The 19,223-nt window shown below is 36.7% G+C and overlaps 1 protein-coding gene across 7 annotated transcripts in view; it reads left to right on the top strand.

Moving 5' to 3' along the window:
• The window catches only part of Fmr1 (synaptic functional regulator FMR1), a 40,108-nt gene that overhangs the window by 3,380 nt on the left and 17,505 nt on the right, over nt 1–19,223 (top strand). For 3 of the 7 annotated variants that reach the window (XM_022076675.2, XM_087354880.1, XM_022076671.2), the window contains exons 4-9: nt 3,280–3,443; nt 4,459–4,695; nt 5,019–5,090; nt 5,571–5,718; nt 5,855–5,992; nt 15,212–15,250. In XM_022076675.2, the coding sequence (XP_021932367.1) occupies nt 3,280–3,443; nt 4,459–4,695; nt 5,019–5,090; nt 5,571–5,718; nt 5,855–5,992; nt 15,212–15,250 (798 nt within the window). The remainder of the gene's footprint in view (nt 1–3,279; nt 3,444–4,458; nt 4,696–5,018; nt 5,091–5,570; nt 5,719–5,854; nt 5,993–15,211; nt 15,251–19,223) is intronic. The other 4 variants (XM_022076676.2, XM_022076674.2, XM_022076673.2 and 1 more) reach the window with 3 other exon arrangements.

Genomic DNA, 19,223 nt, shown 5'->3' with positions numbered 1-19,223 from the left:
TGTGTGTATCTTGCAAAACATGCTGGTACACCACTGCGCTGAATCCACGTACCTTTCTGACCTAAAGTTCTGATAGGCAGTGTTCAAGAAAGTTGATGTTTCTCTGCGGTGAAGCAGTGTTCAAATACAGACGGTCAGTCTTATCGTCATTAACCCAGAATCAGATGTTTATAGAATACAGGAAGTGAGCTGATCATTTTGAATGATTCCACTTGCTGAATTCTGTATGTGAAGTGTAATCTTTAGGCTGAAGCACTTGAACAACTTGCCTTTGAAGTAGAAAACTGTGGCAATTAACTGTTCTCCATACCCTCGTTTGTAGCTTGTGTGTTCACTAACATATGGAGTGAGTGGACTACTGTATGCCAACCCCAATATGACCTCTTCCTAATCAGCCATTTGCTGTATTGAATGACCTACCATTGGATTTGGAAATGTACCTTTTTCTGATAAATACCTATGTAAATGTGAAAACACCCAGCAGGACCCTTCTTGAGAAGCTGATAGTCTGTCAGCTATTCAGATTCTACCCTTCTTGGAACCTGTTCACTATATCTCAATACCAGTCCTTTTCCTAAGCCACGTGAATTCATTCTACCTTGCTTACCTAAGATTCATTTTAATATTATCATTCTGTCTGAGTCTATATCTTCCAAGTGGTGCCTGTCCTCCGAAGCAAATTATATAAGCATTCTCATCTCATGCATACTATACACCTACTCAGCCCCGCTTTCGTTTTTGATGCCGTTCCGTTAACACGATAGACTTTGAATTCTTGTGCATTTTTATAAGATGTATTGGCTACCTTTATATAATGTTTTTGTCCTAGTCTAGTTTTTTCGGATGTTACTTCTAGATCAACTTAATAGCGTCTAATACATCTTCTGTCTGTTTCTATGATATTTATGTTTTTATTGAACAAATTAAACCAATTTGAATCCAAAGTTCATCTGAATAATATTTAAGCATTCAGTCCGTACCTCACAGAAAACAGAAGTGTTCTCCATTACAAAGATCAGTTGCTTAATACTCTTAAAGGAAATATTGCTTTCTATGCTGAGAATTATTTCATACTGACAAATACATTCTGCAGGCAAAATACACAATTATTGATCATTAAAACAGGTGGTACGTTTTCTTACCACTGGGCTTTAAAGGGTTGTCGTCATCAGTGTAGGCTAGAAGTCGATATGTCTCATTGAATTTCAGTACCTTTTTTTATTGTTATTGACTTTCCTGACGGTGTACTGTAAAAGCAAAGTTGAAAGAAAGTGGTGTTAAAGCATCTTGTTTCAGACCATTTGCATTGGAAATGCATTAGGCTAGTGTTTACCGAACGTGCCTTATTATAGGATTTGTTCAAACACATTTTAATTAGCTTAAATAGTTTCGTGGGTGAAATGAATTGTGGGTGTTATTTGAGTCTGTGGATAATTGATGTATTGCCCCATTGTGGGAGAGAATCAGAGAAGACAGGTCAAACATAAACTGTTGCAAGAACAACATGGTTTCAGAGGTAATAGGTTAGTAGTTGTTTAATTTTTGCAGTTAGATATTAAGATGGTTATTGAGAAAAAACTCATTTAACTTTTATTGATGTTGGAAAGGCATATCTATATGCTTAATTCTGTGACATAATACAAGTTATGTGTGAATGGGCGTGCCTGTGAATAATACTGAAATATGATATTTATTGATCTGGCATAGCTCAGTCAGTATAGTGACTGGCTACGGACTGGACGACCGGGGTTCGATCCCCGACGGGGGCAGACGATTTTTCCTCTAGCCTCTGCGGCCAGACCGGTTCTGGGGCCCACCCAGCCTCCTATCCAATGGGTACCGGGGTCCTCTCCCGGGGGTAAAACGCGGCCGGGGCGTGACGCTGACCACTCGCTCCCATCTAGTGCCGAGGTGAAGAATGAGTAGGAGCTATACCTTCTCTTCTATGAAGCGCCTACATGGCGTATAGTGGGACAGCTTTACTTTACTTTTATGATATTTATTTTCTTATAAATGATCTCCTTTTGCTTTCATCCTTTTATGTTTCTCAAAAATGTTATATGTAAGTTTTATTAAACAGGAGAGGCCATGTCCTGTCAGAATCCTTTATTTTTTTTTTTCCATTTTCATATGAATTCTAGTGTTTAAATCAAGAAAATTTAGTGGGGATGGGGGTGGAGCACACCGTATGGTTTGCATTGGTGTCATGAAGAGTTTTTGGTTGAGAGAGTTTGTATCACTTTGCATTTAAAGTTTCATTTGGAGCGTACTTTCAAGGTGTATAGCGCACTGCAACTTTGTACTGCTTACTGTGTTCCAAGAAAGTATTGGGTGGAGATGGGGCTCATTGTGGGAAAATACTTGGCCTAGAGGAATATAGCTTTCCTGCAACTGTATTCCTCCAGAAATTCTATTATTATGAAATAACTTGGAACAATCTTTTCCTAAATAATGACGGTAAAATAGGGCAAAATACCTAATGTTCATTTATTTTTTTAGATTTCGTGATTTTACTATAAGTATATCCATATCTGCAGAATGTACCATTATATTTCAGGTTTGCATTATACTTATGCTGTCATATTGGTATAAGCTCATAAGAGCTTCAAAGATTTTGTTAAAATTTTCCAGTATCCAGTTGAGACAAAATGCCAGATTCATTTCAGCAACATTTTAAGTCTCAGTACCTTAAATAGCATGTTGAAAACACATGATTCTATTTAAGCAATGGGAAAATTCATGTGCATTCAGATTTGGATATTCTATTTGCTAGTCCTCTGTGGGTATCTGACTCAGTGGTCAGAGGTCCTTGCTGCCTCCATCAGGGCGATGATGGAGGCAGCAAGGACCTCTGAAATGTCGGTAAACTTCTACCAGACTACATGGCGCAGAACTCAGAAGACAACCGTCTTCAGACTCACCTCTGTGAAAACCTCAAATTATACTTTTCATAATCATGCTGATGTATGTCAGTGTTGCTCCTCTGGGTTCTAATGCCAAAGGTTTCAGCCCTGAAAATGGAGACAGTATGTTTGTCTGAAATGCTGGCGTATACCTACAAGTCCATACGGTGTTACAACCCAGAAGACCAACATCAATATCTTCACTGCTTTGTGACCCAGATCTCGTGTAGGTGCAGGTATAATTTTGTTCGTTGTCTGTATTAGTCCCTTCTGTTTTGTACAGTCTGATTTAGAATAGGTTAGTGGAGAGTGCATATGTTAAGAAAAAAATTATAATGAATGTAAAATGTTTGTTTAATTTTATCTTTTCTTTCAGATGATAAAGGGTGATTTTCATGTGGTCGAGTACTTAGGTTGGGAGAACACGTATACTGAAATTGTCGCGAGTGAAAGGCTGCGGCCCAAGAATTCAAATACCCCCATAGATAAAACCACATTCTACAAGTTTGAGATTGAAGTACCTGAAGATCTGCGTGAATAGTACGTATTCAGGGATAATTTTAACTTCTTTGTATCTTTGCACAGATGATTAGATGTATTTTAATGGAAGATTGCCAGGGTTTTTTTTTTTCCTGGAATGTTTAAATTAGACATACCATCTAGACACTCGGCAATTGTGAATGAAAAAGAGAAAGAGTAAACATTTATAAGAACATGGAACAAGTAAAAAAGTTTTATTTGAAAATTGACCAAACAAAAGAACATGTATGATGACAGCTTATAATTACAGTAAATTCCTTAATATCTGTGTGTGTGTGGATTATCCAGTTTACAGATTTTGTGATAGCCATAATTATTGTCGTAATTTTCTTAACATGGAGGGTAGAATTATAAAGTCTACAAAATATTCAGGTCATAGCTGAATTTAAAATCATACATAATTAAGATGATAGCTCAGTCAGTGTAGTGACTAGCTAAGGGCTGGACGACCGGGGTTCGATCCCCGACGGGGGCAGAGGATTTTTCCTCTAGCCTCTGCGTCCAGACCGGCTCTGGGGCCCACCTAGCCTCCTACCCAATGGGTACCGTGGTCCTTTCCCAGGGGTAAAGCCGGCCGGGGCGTGATGCTGACCACTCACCCCCATCTAGTGCCGAGGTCAAGAAAGAGAGGAGCTATACATCCTCTAACCCCAAGCGCCTTTACGGCACGTAGCGGGACAAACTTTACTTTAATTTTACATAATTAAGATGAAACATGGAGTTTGGAACAGGATTTTTAAGGCCTGTTTTTCCTTTGCACAGACTTTCATTTCTGTTATCTCTGTGTCGTTATATTTGTTTAGGTGGCGTAAGTTTAAAATCCAACAATAAAATGCGATTTAGCTTATGAATTAGCATGCTGAGCTTCTACACAGGTGGTTATGACAAGTTTGTGAATCTTCTGTATTTATTAACTGAATATCTTATATTCACGTACTCTGAGAGCGATGTATATACATTTAGTTAGTTCACTGATTTGTGTTTTGTGTATATTTTTGAGTTTTCTTTGTTCTAGTGCAAAAATGGACAATGCTCATAAGGAGTTTCAGAGAGCCATAGATGCGGCAATCTGCCGATACGTACCAGAAAGAGGACTCCTGAGTGTGATCTCGCGAACCGAGCAATCAAAAAAGCGTTCATCCATGCTTCAAGAGATGCATTTTAGGAATCTAAGTCAGAAGGTGCTGTTGCTGAAACGAACTGAGGAAGCGGCCAGGCAATTAGAATCAACCAAGTTGCAGAATGTTGGAGGGTAAGGTTCCTTCTAAAAATGATTCTCATGCGAGCAGATTTGTGTTGTTGCATGCCAGCGTAGTTCAGACGCACACTGACCCCATGCAATTTATGGGATGAAATAATGCAGTTGTAAGATAATTTTTAGTTTTTGTGTTATTACGTGTGGCTTAAGCGTAAAATAACTCTTGTTTTAATTGAAGTGTCATTTAACCATTAGAATAGATCTAACTTCTGTTTGGGAGATGGAATTTACATTCTCATATGGTTTTGTTGTTAACGCGTTACAGTATGTGAACTAACTTAACTCTGACTTCAACTCAGCGTTTCTTTTTATTTCAGCAAATTTAGGCCTTCAAACTTTATATATCAGCGTGTCTCAAACTATGAGGCAGGGGTGAGAGCAAACGCAAGGTGAGGCGCGGTATTTCTTGACAATTTGGCCTTCTTACTGTTTGTTGTTGATCAGATACTGCATGCCTCTTCATGGAGAAGTTATGATTCATTGTAGCTTACTATTTCATTGCTCCATTTCGTTAATAGAGACCTTTTTAAGATTACTTCTGCAATACTTGTAGTTTGGGTTAGATATTTTTGACAAATTGTATATGCTGTGAAAATTTCTACAGAGCTGGCAACTTAACAAATAGCCTGCCACAAAGTTTGAGAACCACTGATATATCTGTACTGTGCTGTTTTTTTAAACGGTACCAGTTTGATTTATGGTTGTGTTCCATGTTAGAACCATGGAGATTGCATTTTGTTACTGGAGTTTAGTCAGTAATATTTCAAGATATGCATTGTACATAAAATGCATGTGTGTTGCTACATTAAAGTCAGTATTACCCTGATTCCGTGATATAGTATTATGAAAGTAAGGGTATTTGTTTTCAGATACTCGGACGAGTTTAGTGTACGCGAAGATCTCATGGGACTTGCGATCGGTGCTCACGGTGCAAATATTCAACAAGCACGGAAAGTAGAGGGCATCACGAACATTGAACTTGAAGAGAATTCGTGCACTTTTAAAATTTATGGGGAGGTAAGTGTCAAGAAGTATTTTAAAATTGTGATTACATTATTTAAAAAGTTTCAAGCAAAATATATTTAATACTTGCTCTTTTGGATTTAATAAAATAAATTATAATTTTTTAAGTTGATGAATTATTCTGTTTCAGACTTCTGAATCTGTTAAAAAGGCCCGTAGTATGTTAGAATACAGCGAAGAATCCATTCAAGTACCTCGGATTTTGGTGGGGAAAGTAATTGGGAAAAATGGGCGTATTATTCAAGAAATAGTGGACAAGAGTGGGGTGGTAAGTGGTAATACATTTAACTACTACAGGGAGAATATTTGCATCCTATGTCAGGCACGGCCCTTCCGCTATGAGAATCGCTGTGCTGGTTGCTGTGAGTTGCTGCAGCGGCAGTGATAAGAAATGGGGTTATAGGTTCTTTTGACGTTCACATGTGAGTCAATGTTCAAAATTCTCTCTGTGCAAGACGTGGGTAAACTTGCACTGTAGCATCGTTTATATATATAACATGAATCTTATATGGAGTGTAACTCCAATAGAAGGAGTTGACGGAAATTTAGAAGACAATTTAGAATTTAAGTTTCTAACATAAGCACTGTTGTTCATAAAGTAAGAACAACTGATGCAGGTAACCATTTTATCAATATGGAGCAGTAACAACAGAAGTTGGATGAATTAGAGCTCGACTTGGACAGTTGCCTCACCTCGTAAATTGCCTTCTATGATAAATGAGAGTATCAAAAAGGGCTGTGAGTACCACTGCAAAATTATTGAAACTGGTCTTACAAAACAATAGTTGTGCACCCACTGCAGTAAAGTTTGTCCCACTATACGCCATGTAGGCGCTTGGGGTGAGTGGAGGTATAGCTCCTCTCTTTCTTGACCTCGGCACTAGATGGGGGTGAGTGGTCGGCATCACGCCCCAGCCGGCTTTACCCCCCGGGAAAGGACCCGGGTACCCATTGTAGAGGAGGCTGGGTGGGCCCCAGAGCCGTTCTTGACGTAGAAGCTAGAGGAAAAATCCTCTGTCCCCGTCGGGGATCGAACCCCGGTCGTCCAGCCCGTAGCTAGTCACTACCATGTGGTCCAGTAGTCAGACTTCATTTCTTTAAGTGGTATTTTCAATAAGTCCACAATGGCAGACTTGATCCTGAGTTGATATTTCAAACAAAGCTCGCTTCGATTTAAGTTGGAACAAAACGGCTACCGTAGTGTGTGGGGAACGTATATGAGCAAATGGTAAAATTTTCATCATTTCCTGTAATATAGCTAAATAAACTTTACATTTTTTTTTTTTTTTTTTTGCAATCTCACAGCCGAATGACTGGGCACAAAAAGGCCGTGCCCTGGCGTAGCAAGCAAATATTCCCCCTGTAAAACACAAATTTCTCTATAGATTTTTATTATAAAATGAACATTGTTTCTGTCATATCAGCATTATAATATGCCTTTCTACATCTTTTTTTGCTTTCTTCGCTAAGTCTGCTTCTGTTTTCCTGATTCTTGCAAAAAGTATAGGGTGATTGAAAAGTCATGCAACCCATATTTAAATATTTATTTATAGTTACAGTTCAGTTTCATTGGGTTAATAAATACAATATTTCTGTGACTACAAGAGCCTATACAGGTCATGTCATATTGTAACCTGCTTGCAGATGAATCTACACTACACACCCCATTTCTCTAGGATCTATCTTAACAGTGGGTATTATCCTCCCATCCATGCGTTGGTCTCCCAAATGGTCTCTTCTCTTTAGACTTTCCAACCAAAATTTTGTGTGCATTTCAGATATACCCCGTGTGTGCTACTTGCCATGTACCATCCTTGGTTAGTCCTCAGTTGTTTTAGTTTGATTATCCTGACAAAATTTAATTAAAATTAAAAATTATTGAGCTCCTCATTGTGCAGTTTTTGCTGGCCTCTTGTCACTTCATTCTTTTTTAGGTTTATATTTATTAATCTTACAAAATACGAGGAATGTAATGTTCATCAATTCCCAAATAGCTCAATTTCATGCATTTTAATATCCTTAAAATAATAGGTTCTGCCAGTTGCTAATTTTTGGTCTTCAAAAATCCCAAAGTTTAATTTCTTGTTGTTGAAGTCTTGCTTTTATTCCTGGACTGACTACATAGTTTTGTCTGCTCATTTGAGAATGGTATCTTTTCAGCAAGGGCTGTGTTGGGTGTAAGGTGGGCTGGAAGAGATTGGAATTTGTTTTGAAGCACCGAACATCTTAAAACGATGGATATTTCAGAATCATTATTATAAAATTCATTAGAAAACATAATCTTTTCAGATACTGTCTGCTATACCTCCTGCAAGAGTTCCAACCGTAGAATAGCATGTAGAAATATTAACTCATCTCTTGTAGGTACAGAAATTTGAACCATTGAAGAAATCTCTGCTTAGTAGAAAGGCAAATAATGTTTTGTTCAGAACTTCTTTGCTCATGCAAAACTGCATTTACTTCTTTAAAATCAATCTTTACAGAGACCATAATAAGTTTTAGTTAAAAATTCATCCTGGTGTGTTCACTAATTATTTGCATTCAGTCACCGTCTCTTTTACACACGGTATATTGGTTGAGTCTTACTTGTACTGTTTCTGGAGTGTCCACTATTATCATTGTGTTTCAGTTAGCATCTGTTCGTCTTCAGGCTTATTATTTCTACTCAAGTCGGTGTACAGCTGATGCATATAGTATTTGTGATTGATGTTTAATGTTCAATAAAGTCATTAAAATCTTTAAAATTACTTACATATATAGTAGATAAAATCCAAAGCAGCGTATTATTTTAGGTGTTCTGTTTTTGTAATGTATTTGGTATTCTGGTGAAATTTGGTGTAGTAGTGTCCATCAGTGCTCAGGGACTGACAACAACAGTCTCTGTACTTTTATTCAAAGGAGTCGCCCATGAACAAGCAGAGCATAAATCTCGCGTGCAATCAGTTTCTCACTCTCGGCCAAAGACTTTGTCGCTGGTTCATGCTAACCATGTGAGTGCATCAGTGGTCCTTGTCTACATCAAAATTGGATATACCAGACCAGCCAAGTCCAAAGCAGTAACAAAAGAAGGTGCTCTGAATGAAGCTGTTTGCGACCATTGAAGCCTTATAACCAGACCTTGTACAGCACTGCTTGACTGACAGATGCCTCCAAACACAACAGAACGTACCATTCCCTGTAATGTCAGTGAAGATAAAGCAAGAAATGATATTCAGCGCTATCTTCCTTCGGGTTTCTTAATAGTCGCAAACGTGCATCCAAAGATTTCCAAGCTTGCGAGGTGAAACATCTAGTAGCACTAATGACAGCAGGCACAGTCTTGCATTATATCCAGACTACCCTTTATCTGGAATCACATGGACGAGCATTACAGAATACGCTGTCTATGTCCGCTTTATATTACTATTACCAACGGCTGGTCTGCTGCCAGCAAGGTGCCAACAAGCTACTTGATGTTCACCCAGAGTTCTAGAGTGGATACCAGTTGCCTCCTTCCAGGGACAGCTAAGCAGGCCTTGGGGGTGCATCTTGTCAGGACAGAGGAATGATAGATAGCTTTTATCGGTGCTGAGTATCTTCGACACTCTTCCACTTCTTGTAGACGATGCTCCATCGGCATCGATTCTGGCATTGACGTTTAAGAGGCCTAATTCGCTCGCGCCAAACACCTTTTTAACGAGCAATAATATATATATCTGTATTCTTTAATTAACTCTCGGGAACTGAAGGCTGTCTAAATATTAATTTAAGAAGTCAGTCTGTACCTGAAAGAAAAGATAACACTTTACCGTTATAAAGACCAATTTGTTAATGCTGTTTAATGAAACATTCCCTGTTTACTGTAAGAATCGTATAAAATGCGGAGTTATCGTTTGTTAAAGCAGGTGGTACATAAAGTTTGCACTGGTCTGTAAAGGGTTAATATAGATTAATGAAGCATAAGCTTGTTTGCAGTGCTACATTGGCCCACATGCCGTTGACGTGTCTCAGCATCAGCAGTCTGATCTATAGCTATATAAAATGGGGCTGGTGGGCTATCAGTGGAGGTTTGAGGACTGACAGAAACACACCTGGTGGTGCTGTACTGTCCGTTGCTATACCACACACTTTGACCCACATTGCACCAGGACATGAAATAGCAAATACGTCACATGTACGAAATCACTTTAAAGAAAGGAATACATGAAATACTAAGGAGGCTGTCTTCTGGGTTGTAGTGCCATGTAGTCTGGTAGAAGTAGTAGATTAGGCTCATTGTCCTGTTGATGGAGGCAGAAAGTACCTCTGAAACATTGGTAAACTTCTACAAGACAACCCGGAAGACTGCCGTCTTCGTGCTCACCACCGTGAGAACCTCAAATCCTACCTGAAATACTGTACTGCTTTGGATTTTATGTACTATCAGAGTCATTTTAAAGGTTGTAATTATTTTACTGAACATTAAACACCAATCATTTGTTTGTATTAGATGTGCAGTGACTTGTGTATAAATAATTAACCTGTAGACGGTTGGTTGCTAAATGAAATATGTAGTTCGAGGTAGATTCTTGACATCAGTGGAAGAGTGTAAGAATTGGGATTTAACCAACATACAGTGTGTGAAGGTGACGGAGGGTCGACGCGTTGTTGCAGCCTGTCCAACATTCATGCAATACATATACTGTAACATTTAGTAATATACAGGGTTAAAACTTTTTTTTTTTAATCTTCTTAGCGTCTGTTACCCTTCAGCTTGTACTGATAGATCTGCTCTAGGATCCAGTTTTCAAGCATTATTTCCAAATATTCTTGCTATTTTCTTTGATAGTTCTTTATTGTTGTATTGGTATCTGTTATTACCATTTCTTCTCTATCTTTATTATGTTGTGTTCATCCGTCCATAACCTAGTAGTATCAGCAGCAGTCTTAATGTATTAAATATTATGAAAATTGTAATTCAGAACTATCACAGTACATGTGAACCACAGTGAACCCTTGCAAGCTATTTTATCTGCAAAGTACCCTGGTGCCTGGACATTTTGACATGTGACAGATCATTACTGTCATAAATACATACTTTTGTATGAAATTTTGGGACTTTTCAGTGCAGTGATTGAAGTTTTGTGTGTTTTATTTTTATTTGAAACTACACGGTGTAACAAAAAACAAAGATGTTTTGAAGCAGAATATTTAAGATTATAAGGTCTGACTGCACATAATACTTTGTTTAGAATTGCCCATTTTCTTCACTTGGTGTTGTGTTATTTGAAAATATTTATTTTAATTTTTGAGCTGCATAATTATGTAGACACTGTTTCAAAATTTATGTAAATTTACATGCCAAGGAGTGACCAAACTAATGTTATAAAAATGTTATGCATAAACCAGGTGTTGAAAATGTAGAAAGTTTGAAAAATGTATAAATGTTCCCTTGCAGGGTCACAAGATGAATTGTATTTTAAATCAAGCAATTTTGTGTAGAAATCGTCAGAGTATCCTCTCTACCCGAGATCAGTAAGGCCCAAAATATTATATCAAAAACTAAACAAAATTATAATCTAGAAAATCTGAAATAAATAAATGAATTTGCTTCCTTGCACTTTAACACACTCGTACTTGTTACAACATATATTTTATTTACAAAACTTCAGTGCAATGTCACTACACAAGTTTAGGGGTGCCAAAAATATTGTCAAAATCGAACAAATTTCTACTTGAAAAGTAATACTTTCCTCAGTGGGTGAATCAGTAATTTAAACCTGATTTCACTTGCTGAAGCCAAAACAACTACTCTGAGATGTGGTCTTCTCAGTCCTTGTACCATATAGTTTTCTGGTTGCATACCAATGTTTTGGAGTAACATACTGCCTTCATCTTCATAGTTGAAGTTAGAATTGTTTGGATGTTGATGGGTATAAAGAGTTAGATGGAGGATTAGGTCAGCAGGGTCATTTGTAAGAATTTTAGAGGAGCATACTGTCTCTGTCTTCAGGGCTGACAGTGGAGACAATATGTTCTCCGCAACGTTGGCATACAGCCAAAACGCATTGTCCCCCCAACCCAGAAGACAACTATCTGAATGAAGTTGAAGTTCAAAACTGACAGATCAGTAGTAATTTTTGCATGAAATTTTTTAAAGTATCAGTACACCACTTGGACTCTTGAGATCAACACTTACCAGTGTAAAACATTATTAATGGAACTCTGGTACTAAATATGATATTGAAAGTCTGACATTTTAATGCTGCATAAATGTTTTTATTACTTTGAGAAATAAAACAGTATTTTTTTACAGATTAATTTGTATGAAAATAGGGACAACAAAAACAAATTACACATTCAACTCGAAACTTCTAATTGTTAAATATCTCTAAAAACTGTTCTTCCTGTTATAAGAAATATGGTTATATGGGTGTTGATATTGGTCTTCTGGGTAGTAGGTGGGCTTCTGGGTAGAGGTCACGCGAATAGTGGTGGCACCTAAATGGGCGATGTGTAATCCATGAGAGGGAGTTCAGTAATAGTGGGGGTCATATAGCCTCAGCTGTGGTCGCCTGAGTGGAGGGGAACCAGTGTGACCACTTACTATTCATTTTTCTAAAAATATTGAGTTTGGTTTTTCCTGCCTGTGGTTCACATCACTGCTTCACTCTGAATCTGACAAAAGAGTCAGTATTCCCTCCAAATTGTTGTCTTCATCCTCCTTGCTCATGTCTGAATCTGATAACTCAAGGTTGATAACCAATTCCGCAACTATGTTATCAACGCAATTGTTCATTTTCTGTGTATTTCTCCTCCACTCCTTGTACGTGTTTACGTACAAGCAACCACTCTTCTGTAGTGATGGAGAAGAATTTTTCATCCACCAGTTTTCAAACGTCTTGCAATTGGAATGTGACGTTCTTCATCGCCACCCAGTTTTTAACCATTTCCACATATTTTTCAATGGGATTTAGTTCTGGGTGTTAGGGTCGCAAGCAAAGTGCTTGCCAAAAGGTTGTCAGTTGAGAACTTCTGAAATCTGGGTTCTTTTATTTTTATCAACTGTAACACCTCTACTTTCATTGAATATTCCGGATAGTGTATCCCACGGGTATCCAACCAAATCTTCATTACGTCCCTCTTACTGCTAAATGATGGTGGTTTGTCATTCTGATCGTTGTGATAGGACACGTCTAGCTCAATAACTGAGCTAGGTGGGAGATTGGGTATAAGCTTCTACTCAAGCCATCTGATGTAAAGAAAATAAAACATTAAAAAATGAGATGGTAATAAAATACCAGCATCTTAATAATAACTTAAATGATCACAAACCGATGTAAGCCTATGCTGTTATGAAAATAAATTATCTGTGACAAAACGTATGTATACCTTGCAAAATTTCCTGCGTTCATTTCATCATGATAGTCTCCAGTTTTCATTTCTGGTTTTAAAATTTAGGCTATGAATAACTTTGTTATCGCCTATCTGAGACGTTGCCATGTTATTCAATTTGAGGTTGCAATACAAATAAATGAATAAAATATATGTGTTTAACAATGTTGAAACTTTTAATTATACCGACAATGAACAGCAAAACACCGAGTAGGGTAATGTTTTTAGTTTGCTTATAGCAGTCGACGCACCGATCTAAACACGGCTAGAGCTACAAACCAACTGAAACTGACACCCCTCTAGCGCATGTTTCAGACAGGTCCATCTCATATGACCAAAGTAAATTCTTTGCTCAAGTGCCACCACTTCTCGCCCGGCCTCTATATACCAGCATTTTAAAGAAACGTGCTGTCTCCATCTATAGTTATAGCCAAGGAGACCATCATCATTGTCTTTATTGTTGTGAGAACCAAAGATCTCGCTCGCTTGTACACGGGGTTAATGAATTTTAAATTTTACTGAAGATCAGTATGAGCCGGGATAGCTCAGTCAGTATAGTGACTAGCTACGGGCTGGACGACCGGGGTTCGATCCCCGACGGGGGCAGAGGATTTTTCCTCTGGCCTCTGCGTCCAGACCGGCTCTGGGGCCCACCCAGCCTCCTCTACAATGGGTACCGGGGTCCTTTCCCGGGGGTAAAGCCGGCCGGGGCGTGATGCTGACCACTCACCCCCATCTAGTGCCGAGGTCAAGGAAGAGAGGAGCTATACCTCCACTCACCCCAAACGCCTACATGGCGTATAGTGGGACAAACTTTACTTTACTTTACTTTTACTGAAGATCAGTCCTCTCTTTCACATCTGGGCAGATTTCATTCAGTCTTTGAATCCACAAAACAAGTATCACATTACCCATTTTTGTGCTTGTAGTTTAATTTACCAATTTGCTTCTATTTTCAGTCTTTGTACTGATGTGGACAAACAGTACTGTTTCTATGATTCCAAGCTTAAATGAACTTACAAACAGACCCATGTTAAATCATATGTTCCAGGCATACTCTGTAGATCATACTGAGAAAAGTATGCTGTTTTAATATGAACACAATTTTGAGAAATGTAACAACTATTGCATGCCTTAAGCATACATTTTTTCACCCTCTGCTTCCAGAATTTAAATCTTAAATTTATAAATACCATACTTTGAATGGCTTGAAAACAGCTTTTTGAATTACTGTTTTGCTGCTTTGTCTGTTCATGTACAAGCAAATACAATAGAGTGCCGATTGTCCGTGGTAACTGGGGGAAGCAGGGGGGGGGCGGGCAGTTAATTAAAAACACAGTTAATACAAATTATATTTTATTAGAATTGTTATCTGTATAAGTAAAATAGGATAGTGCAGATATTTGTGGATAGAAACATATGTATTCAAAATCTGAGAGCAGGGATAATCCACTCCGCAGATGATTAGGCCCAGGATAATCGGCATTCTGCTGTATAATTTTTCTCGGCAACAGTAACATGTAATTCTTAGAGTGTGATGTGTTAGTAATTTGCATTGAATCAAGCAGATGGTGGTACTTCTAAGGTTTATTTATCTTATTTTATTTCAGAACCTTTAGGCCTAAATTAACTGCAAGTTCAAAAGATATTGAAATGGAGATTTTTTGGGTTAGGTTTCTGTCTTTTGTTTTGATTGTTATTAAATTGAAACCTGTTTAAACTGGATAAACATATTTCTTAGTTCCACTTTAGACAGGTTCAGTAAGAATTAATATCCCCATTACTACAAGGTCTAAGCAATAAAAATGATTTGCAACCCTTGATGTTAGACTAGATAATGGTTGTATTCTGCATTCACTGAATCTCTCGCCAGAGTACTGAGCTGATATGCATATTAGAATAAAATAAGTTTTGTAGATGTCAGTATTTTGTATTCAGAGTTCGTAAGTGCAGGTTTTAAGTAGCTGCTTGTATATTTTCCATTCTTTAATAAACCGAGGTCAGAGGCACTGAAATTACTTGTGACCTTCTGGATATTGTCGTAGCTGACGGCCATCTCTGCTCTGGCTAGAGAGTGAGTAAATGCTCTTTTCATGGAATGAGTTGAAATAATTGTTGATTGTTCTCTAAATAGATAACAACAGGCTCGAGTGGGAATGTACATACTATTAAAGTAAGTATCTCGTTTAAACAGCCATTATCATTGTCAGCTCAGGGTTGCTTTGTAATTGATTAATCTTTTTTCTTATTGGATCAGATTGATCTAATACGTTTCAGTCAGACATAAAACCACATAGATCTAAAAGAAAGGAGAAAACATGAACTCTCTACTTGAAATAAAAGTATTAAGTTGATGAAAAAGATTTCTAAAATAATGTCAATAAGCAGACACATCCATGAGTTAAAAAATATATTTATGTGCAGTTAAATGGCCACATTTCTGGATACTGTACACTTTATATAACTCATTCATATTAAATAATAATACTTTAAAGTATGTTTTAGAAGATTTGGATACAGCCCTAAAGTATTGAAATACAATGGTAGTGTGTGTTTAAAAATGATTTTATAGCAATTTTGCAGTCACCTTTTCTTTTACACTTATTTCGGAAACAAATCTCGGGTGCTGGGTATTATTAGGCAGGTTCTAATTTGAATAAAAGGCTACTATTCTAAGAGTGCAGTAACAGAAGTGCTCTTATTCAGCTCCTTTTTAATTTTATTTATCATAACTGTGTGTTAGGATATATAAGTAGGATATCTTATTCATTTGAGCCCTGGTGATAATGTGTGCCCCCTGTATTTTGCCCGCAGAATGTATTTATGGGTTTGATGTGGTTCTTGGGGTAAATAGCTATCGTTTCCTTAATCAGTATTTACCAACTAACTGTTCTTTGTAATGGAGAAGTGTGTATGTATATTTGTTAGGAACTGAATTTTTGAGCATTATTTAGACGAACTTCGGATTCTAGAGGTTATCAAAATCATACCTTTCAACTCCCGTGTCTATTTTGTTGTAATTTACATTTTAAAGAATATATACATGAACATATAGACATTAATATGAATTTAGGTCATAATTGCCATTTAGAAGTGGAACACAAAATTATCTTTATGTCAAGTTAGTAACACTTTTGCTCGTCGGTGTCTGGAAAGGCTGTTAGTTATTGTCTTAGAAGAAATTTGTAGTTATATATTTTGATTTGTATATTATTGAGTGATAGTAGGAAATCAGTGTCGTGCCGTAGGTTTGAGCTCATGTGACCAATAACTATGATCAGAATATTTTGTTTATAAAATACAACTAAAATGTTAAATTAATTGCCCTAAGTAAAAGTAGGGTACTTTTGGTGGAGAAGGGGGTATTGAATCAGATCCTTTCTATCAGTGAAGTCACATTCTATATGAATGGTACAGGAAATTGTCATAAATGGAGCTTTGAAAGTTCTCATATTAAAGCAGAAATATATGTGTGTGTGGTTGGTGTGGGCTAGAACAGATACTGGGCCAACCATTCTTTTTCATTGGAAAAACAGATTTGTCAGGATGAATTGGGGTACTTTGTCTTTTTCAAATTAAAAATAATTGCCATTTATTTTAATTGAGATGGCTGTGTACCATGTTGAACATAAATGTTCAAGAAACTCGACATGACAAATTTTTAGGCCATTGTATCAGAAGAGATTGTCAGATTATGTGTGTCGTAGAGTCCTTTCATGACCATATTAGACAATTAATTTTGTGGTACACTACAATTAGAATAAAAAATTAAAACGTGTAATAAGAGCACACCTATTTTTAAATAGTTTTTAGCCATCACATTTTCATGTGACAGATTGTCAGTTTTTAGGTGCACTACTTGTAATAATTCTTTTTGTCGACGGAAATTTTTTAAAATGGCACTCTCGCACTCAACACGGTTTGTGTGAAACGTGAGTGACAGAACCTCGTGTACACAAACGTAGATATTTACTGTTTATGCGGACTGTTGACAAATGGGGGCCATACAAATTTATTTGAACAAGGAGTGGAGTGAGGTACCTTTATACAAGCAACAACAGATACCATTACCACTAATTTCTGCTTCCAAGTTTCACATATAAGATTACTGTTACGCTTGAACTAATTTATATTTAATTATGATATTAATTGATTCTTTAATTTTTATATATAATAATTATTCAGTTTAAATCCCAGTGGCAAACTTGGCAAAAGCTTGCGGCACACCTGTTGAGAATCACCGATCCAGTGATTAATTATATGGGTATTAATTTTCTGTTACTTTGCGTTTATATTGCATACCCTCCCCCACTATCATTCATATACTCTGCTTTATCTGTAGGTGTTTCCAAGGAACACTAGTCCATAATTCCTTTCATGATTACAACAAAATAGTTTCAGTATGTTTTTAAGTTATTTAGCAATTCTTTTTCAACTGTTGGAATCATATATATATTATTGACTGAGTAGTAGTAGGATGATACGGAAGTAATGAAATGTTAAGCAGTCAGAGACCCATTTAAGGCGCTTTGGCAGAATTTTGTCTAAAATACCTTTAGAAAATTACAGCTGTACGTACTTGAAATGCATGCATACAGCATGTAAGCTGAGCTAATTCGTTAAGAATATCTTTCTTCAGTATAAATAATAAATGATGAAAAATGTTTCTTATCATAAACTTTCATGTTACGATAGCACTTTTTAATATCTTAATTTCTAGCAGCGTTTTCTCCATACAGATGTGATCTGTGATTTGGCTCACTTCCTGTAGGTTTTATGGGATTTGGTAACCTTTTGCGTTCAAGAAGACTTGGAAGTTTACTGAACTGTTTCAAAGAGAATGTGGTAGCTCCTCCTGTATTGTCTGTTTATGAAAGAAGTATATATAAGTAGAAGATGGCTGTCTTCTGGGTTTTATAACCATTTAGTCTGGTATAACCAGATTACACAACACTACAACCCAGAAAACAGCCAGCCATCTTCATACTCACCACCGTGAAAACCTCAAATTCTAATAGGTTGTAGGTTGGTACTTAAATTATTAATATTAAAATATGGGAATTATAATTTCACCCACTGATTCTGTTTTAATTTGAACTGAAATGTAGCAGCAATTACATTCTATATATGTGGCAAACCTTCCCTTGGCTTTCTTTAAACTTAGCTTACATGTATATTGTGTAAAGTCTGTTAAAAGAAATATTACATATTTGTGATTTATCAGTGACTCCCACAATTTTCTCAATATAACTATAGACTGCTGTTGCTTCTTCAGTCAAAATGAGAAGCTCTTTATTTTTCGTATTATTTTAGAATGTTGTCAGAATATTCATTCAGTCTTCTTGATAAGTCTTAGTATGTCATTAATTTTGGTATCCTTCAGAGAACCCTTTGCAGTTATTTACCTTGCAACTCTGAGTGTGGAGGTGTTTTGCGGCAAAGAGTTGCATCCTGCTAAACACATAAATTGAAGCTACAGTATGTCCATAATGTTTAACAGCAAATATATCCATCTATGTTTGACTTTCAAAGAGATCGAGTGAAGTTAGCCAGATTACGTGCGGAGATGGATGACTTTGTTTCCGAATATTTGTCACAGAGTTTAATTTACTGTGTAGTTATAATAAGATATACAATGGTTGTTTCTCATATCATATGAGAAATTCCAAACTCTTGTTTTTTCACTATTATCATATCGGTATTTAAAATCAGACATTCTGCCTGCAAGCATCCTGAGATCCACAGATATTTAAATTCATTGGTACCAAGGTAAATGAAAAAATTACAATAGAAGTGTGCTTCTTACTTTACAATCTATATTTCAATATACCAGCCTTAAATTGTAAATTATATAATCATTTTACATATTTTTTTTAAAAAAACCCAATAAATATGTTTGTGAAAACTTTCCAAAAATTGTTTCTGTAGGACTTGCACATCTTTTTTACCCTGGAACCAGCAAATTTTGTGTGGAATAACAAAGAATTGACACAGCAGTGGAAGGAATGTATACCTATTAATAAAAAGGGTGAAGAATCTGGCAGTAGTTGTTATTGAGAAATCTCTCTACTTAAATATATATACAATTTTTCTGACATTCTTCTGTCAAAGTTAACTCTATACATGGACAAAATTATTGGGAGTCA

Source organism: Zootermopsis nevadensis, unplaced genomic scaffold (genome assembly GCF_977971745.1).
Source record: "Zootermopsis nevadensis isolate Lab colony 2312 unplaced genomic scaffold, Znev_1.0 Znev_ptg000024l, whole genome shotgun sequence".
In the NCBI taxonomy this organism is placed as follows: domain Eukaryota; kingdom Metazoa; phylum Arthropoda; class Insecta; order Blattodea; family Termopsidae; genus Zootermopsis; species Zootermopsis nevadensis.
The sequence above is the reverse complement of the archived record's forward strand: the minus strand, read 5'-3'. Positions and strand labels throughout refer to the sequence as shown.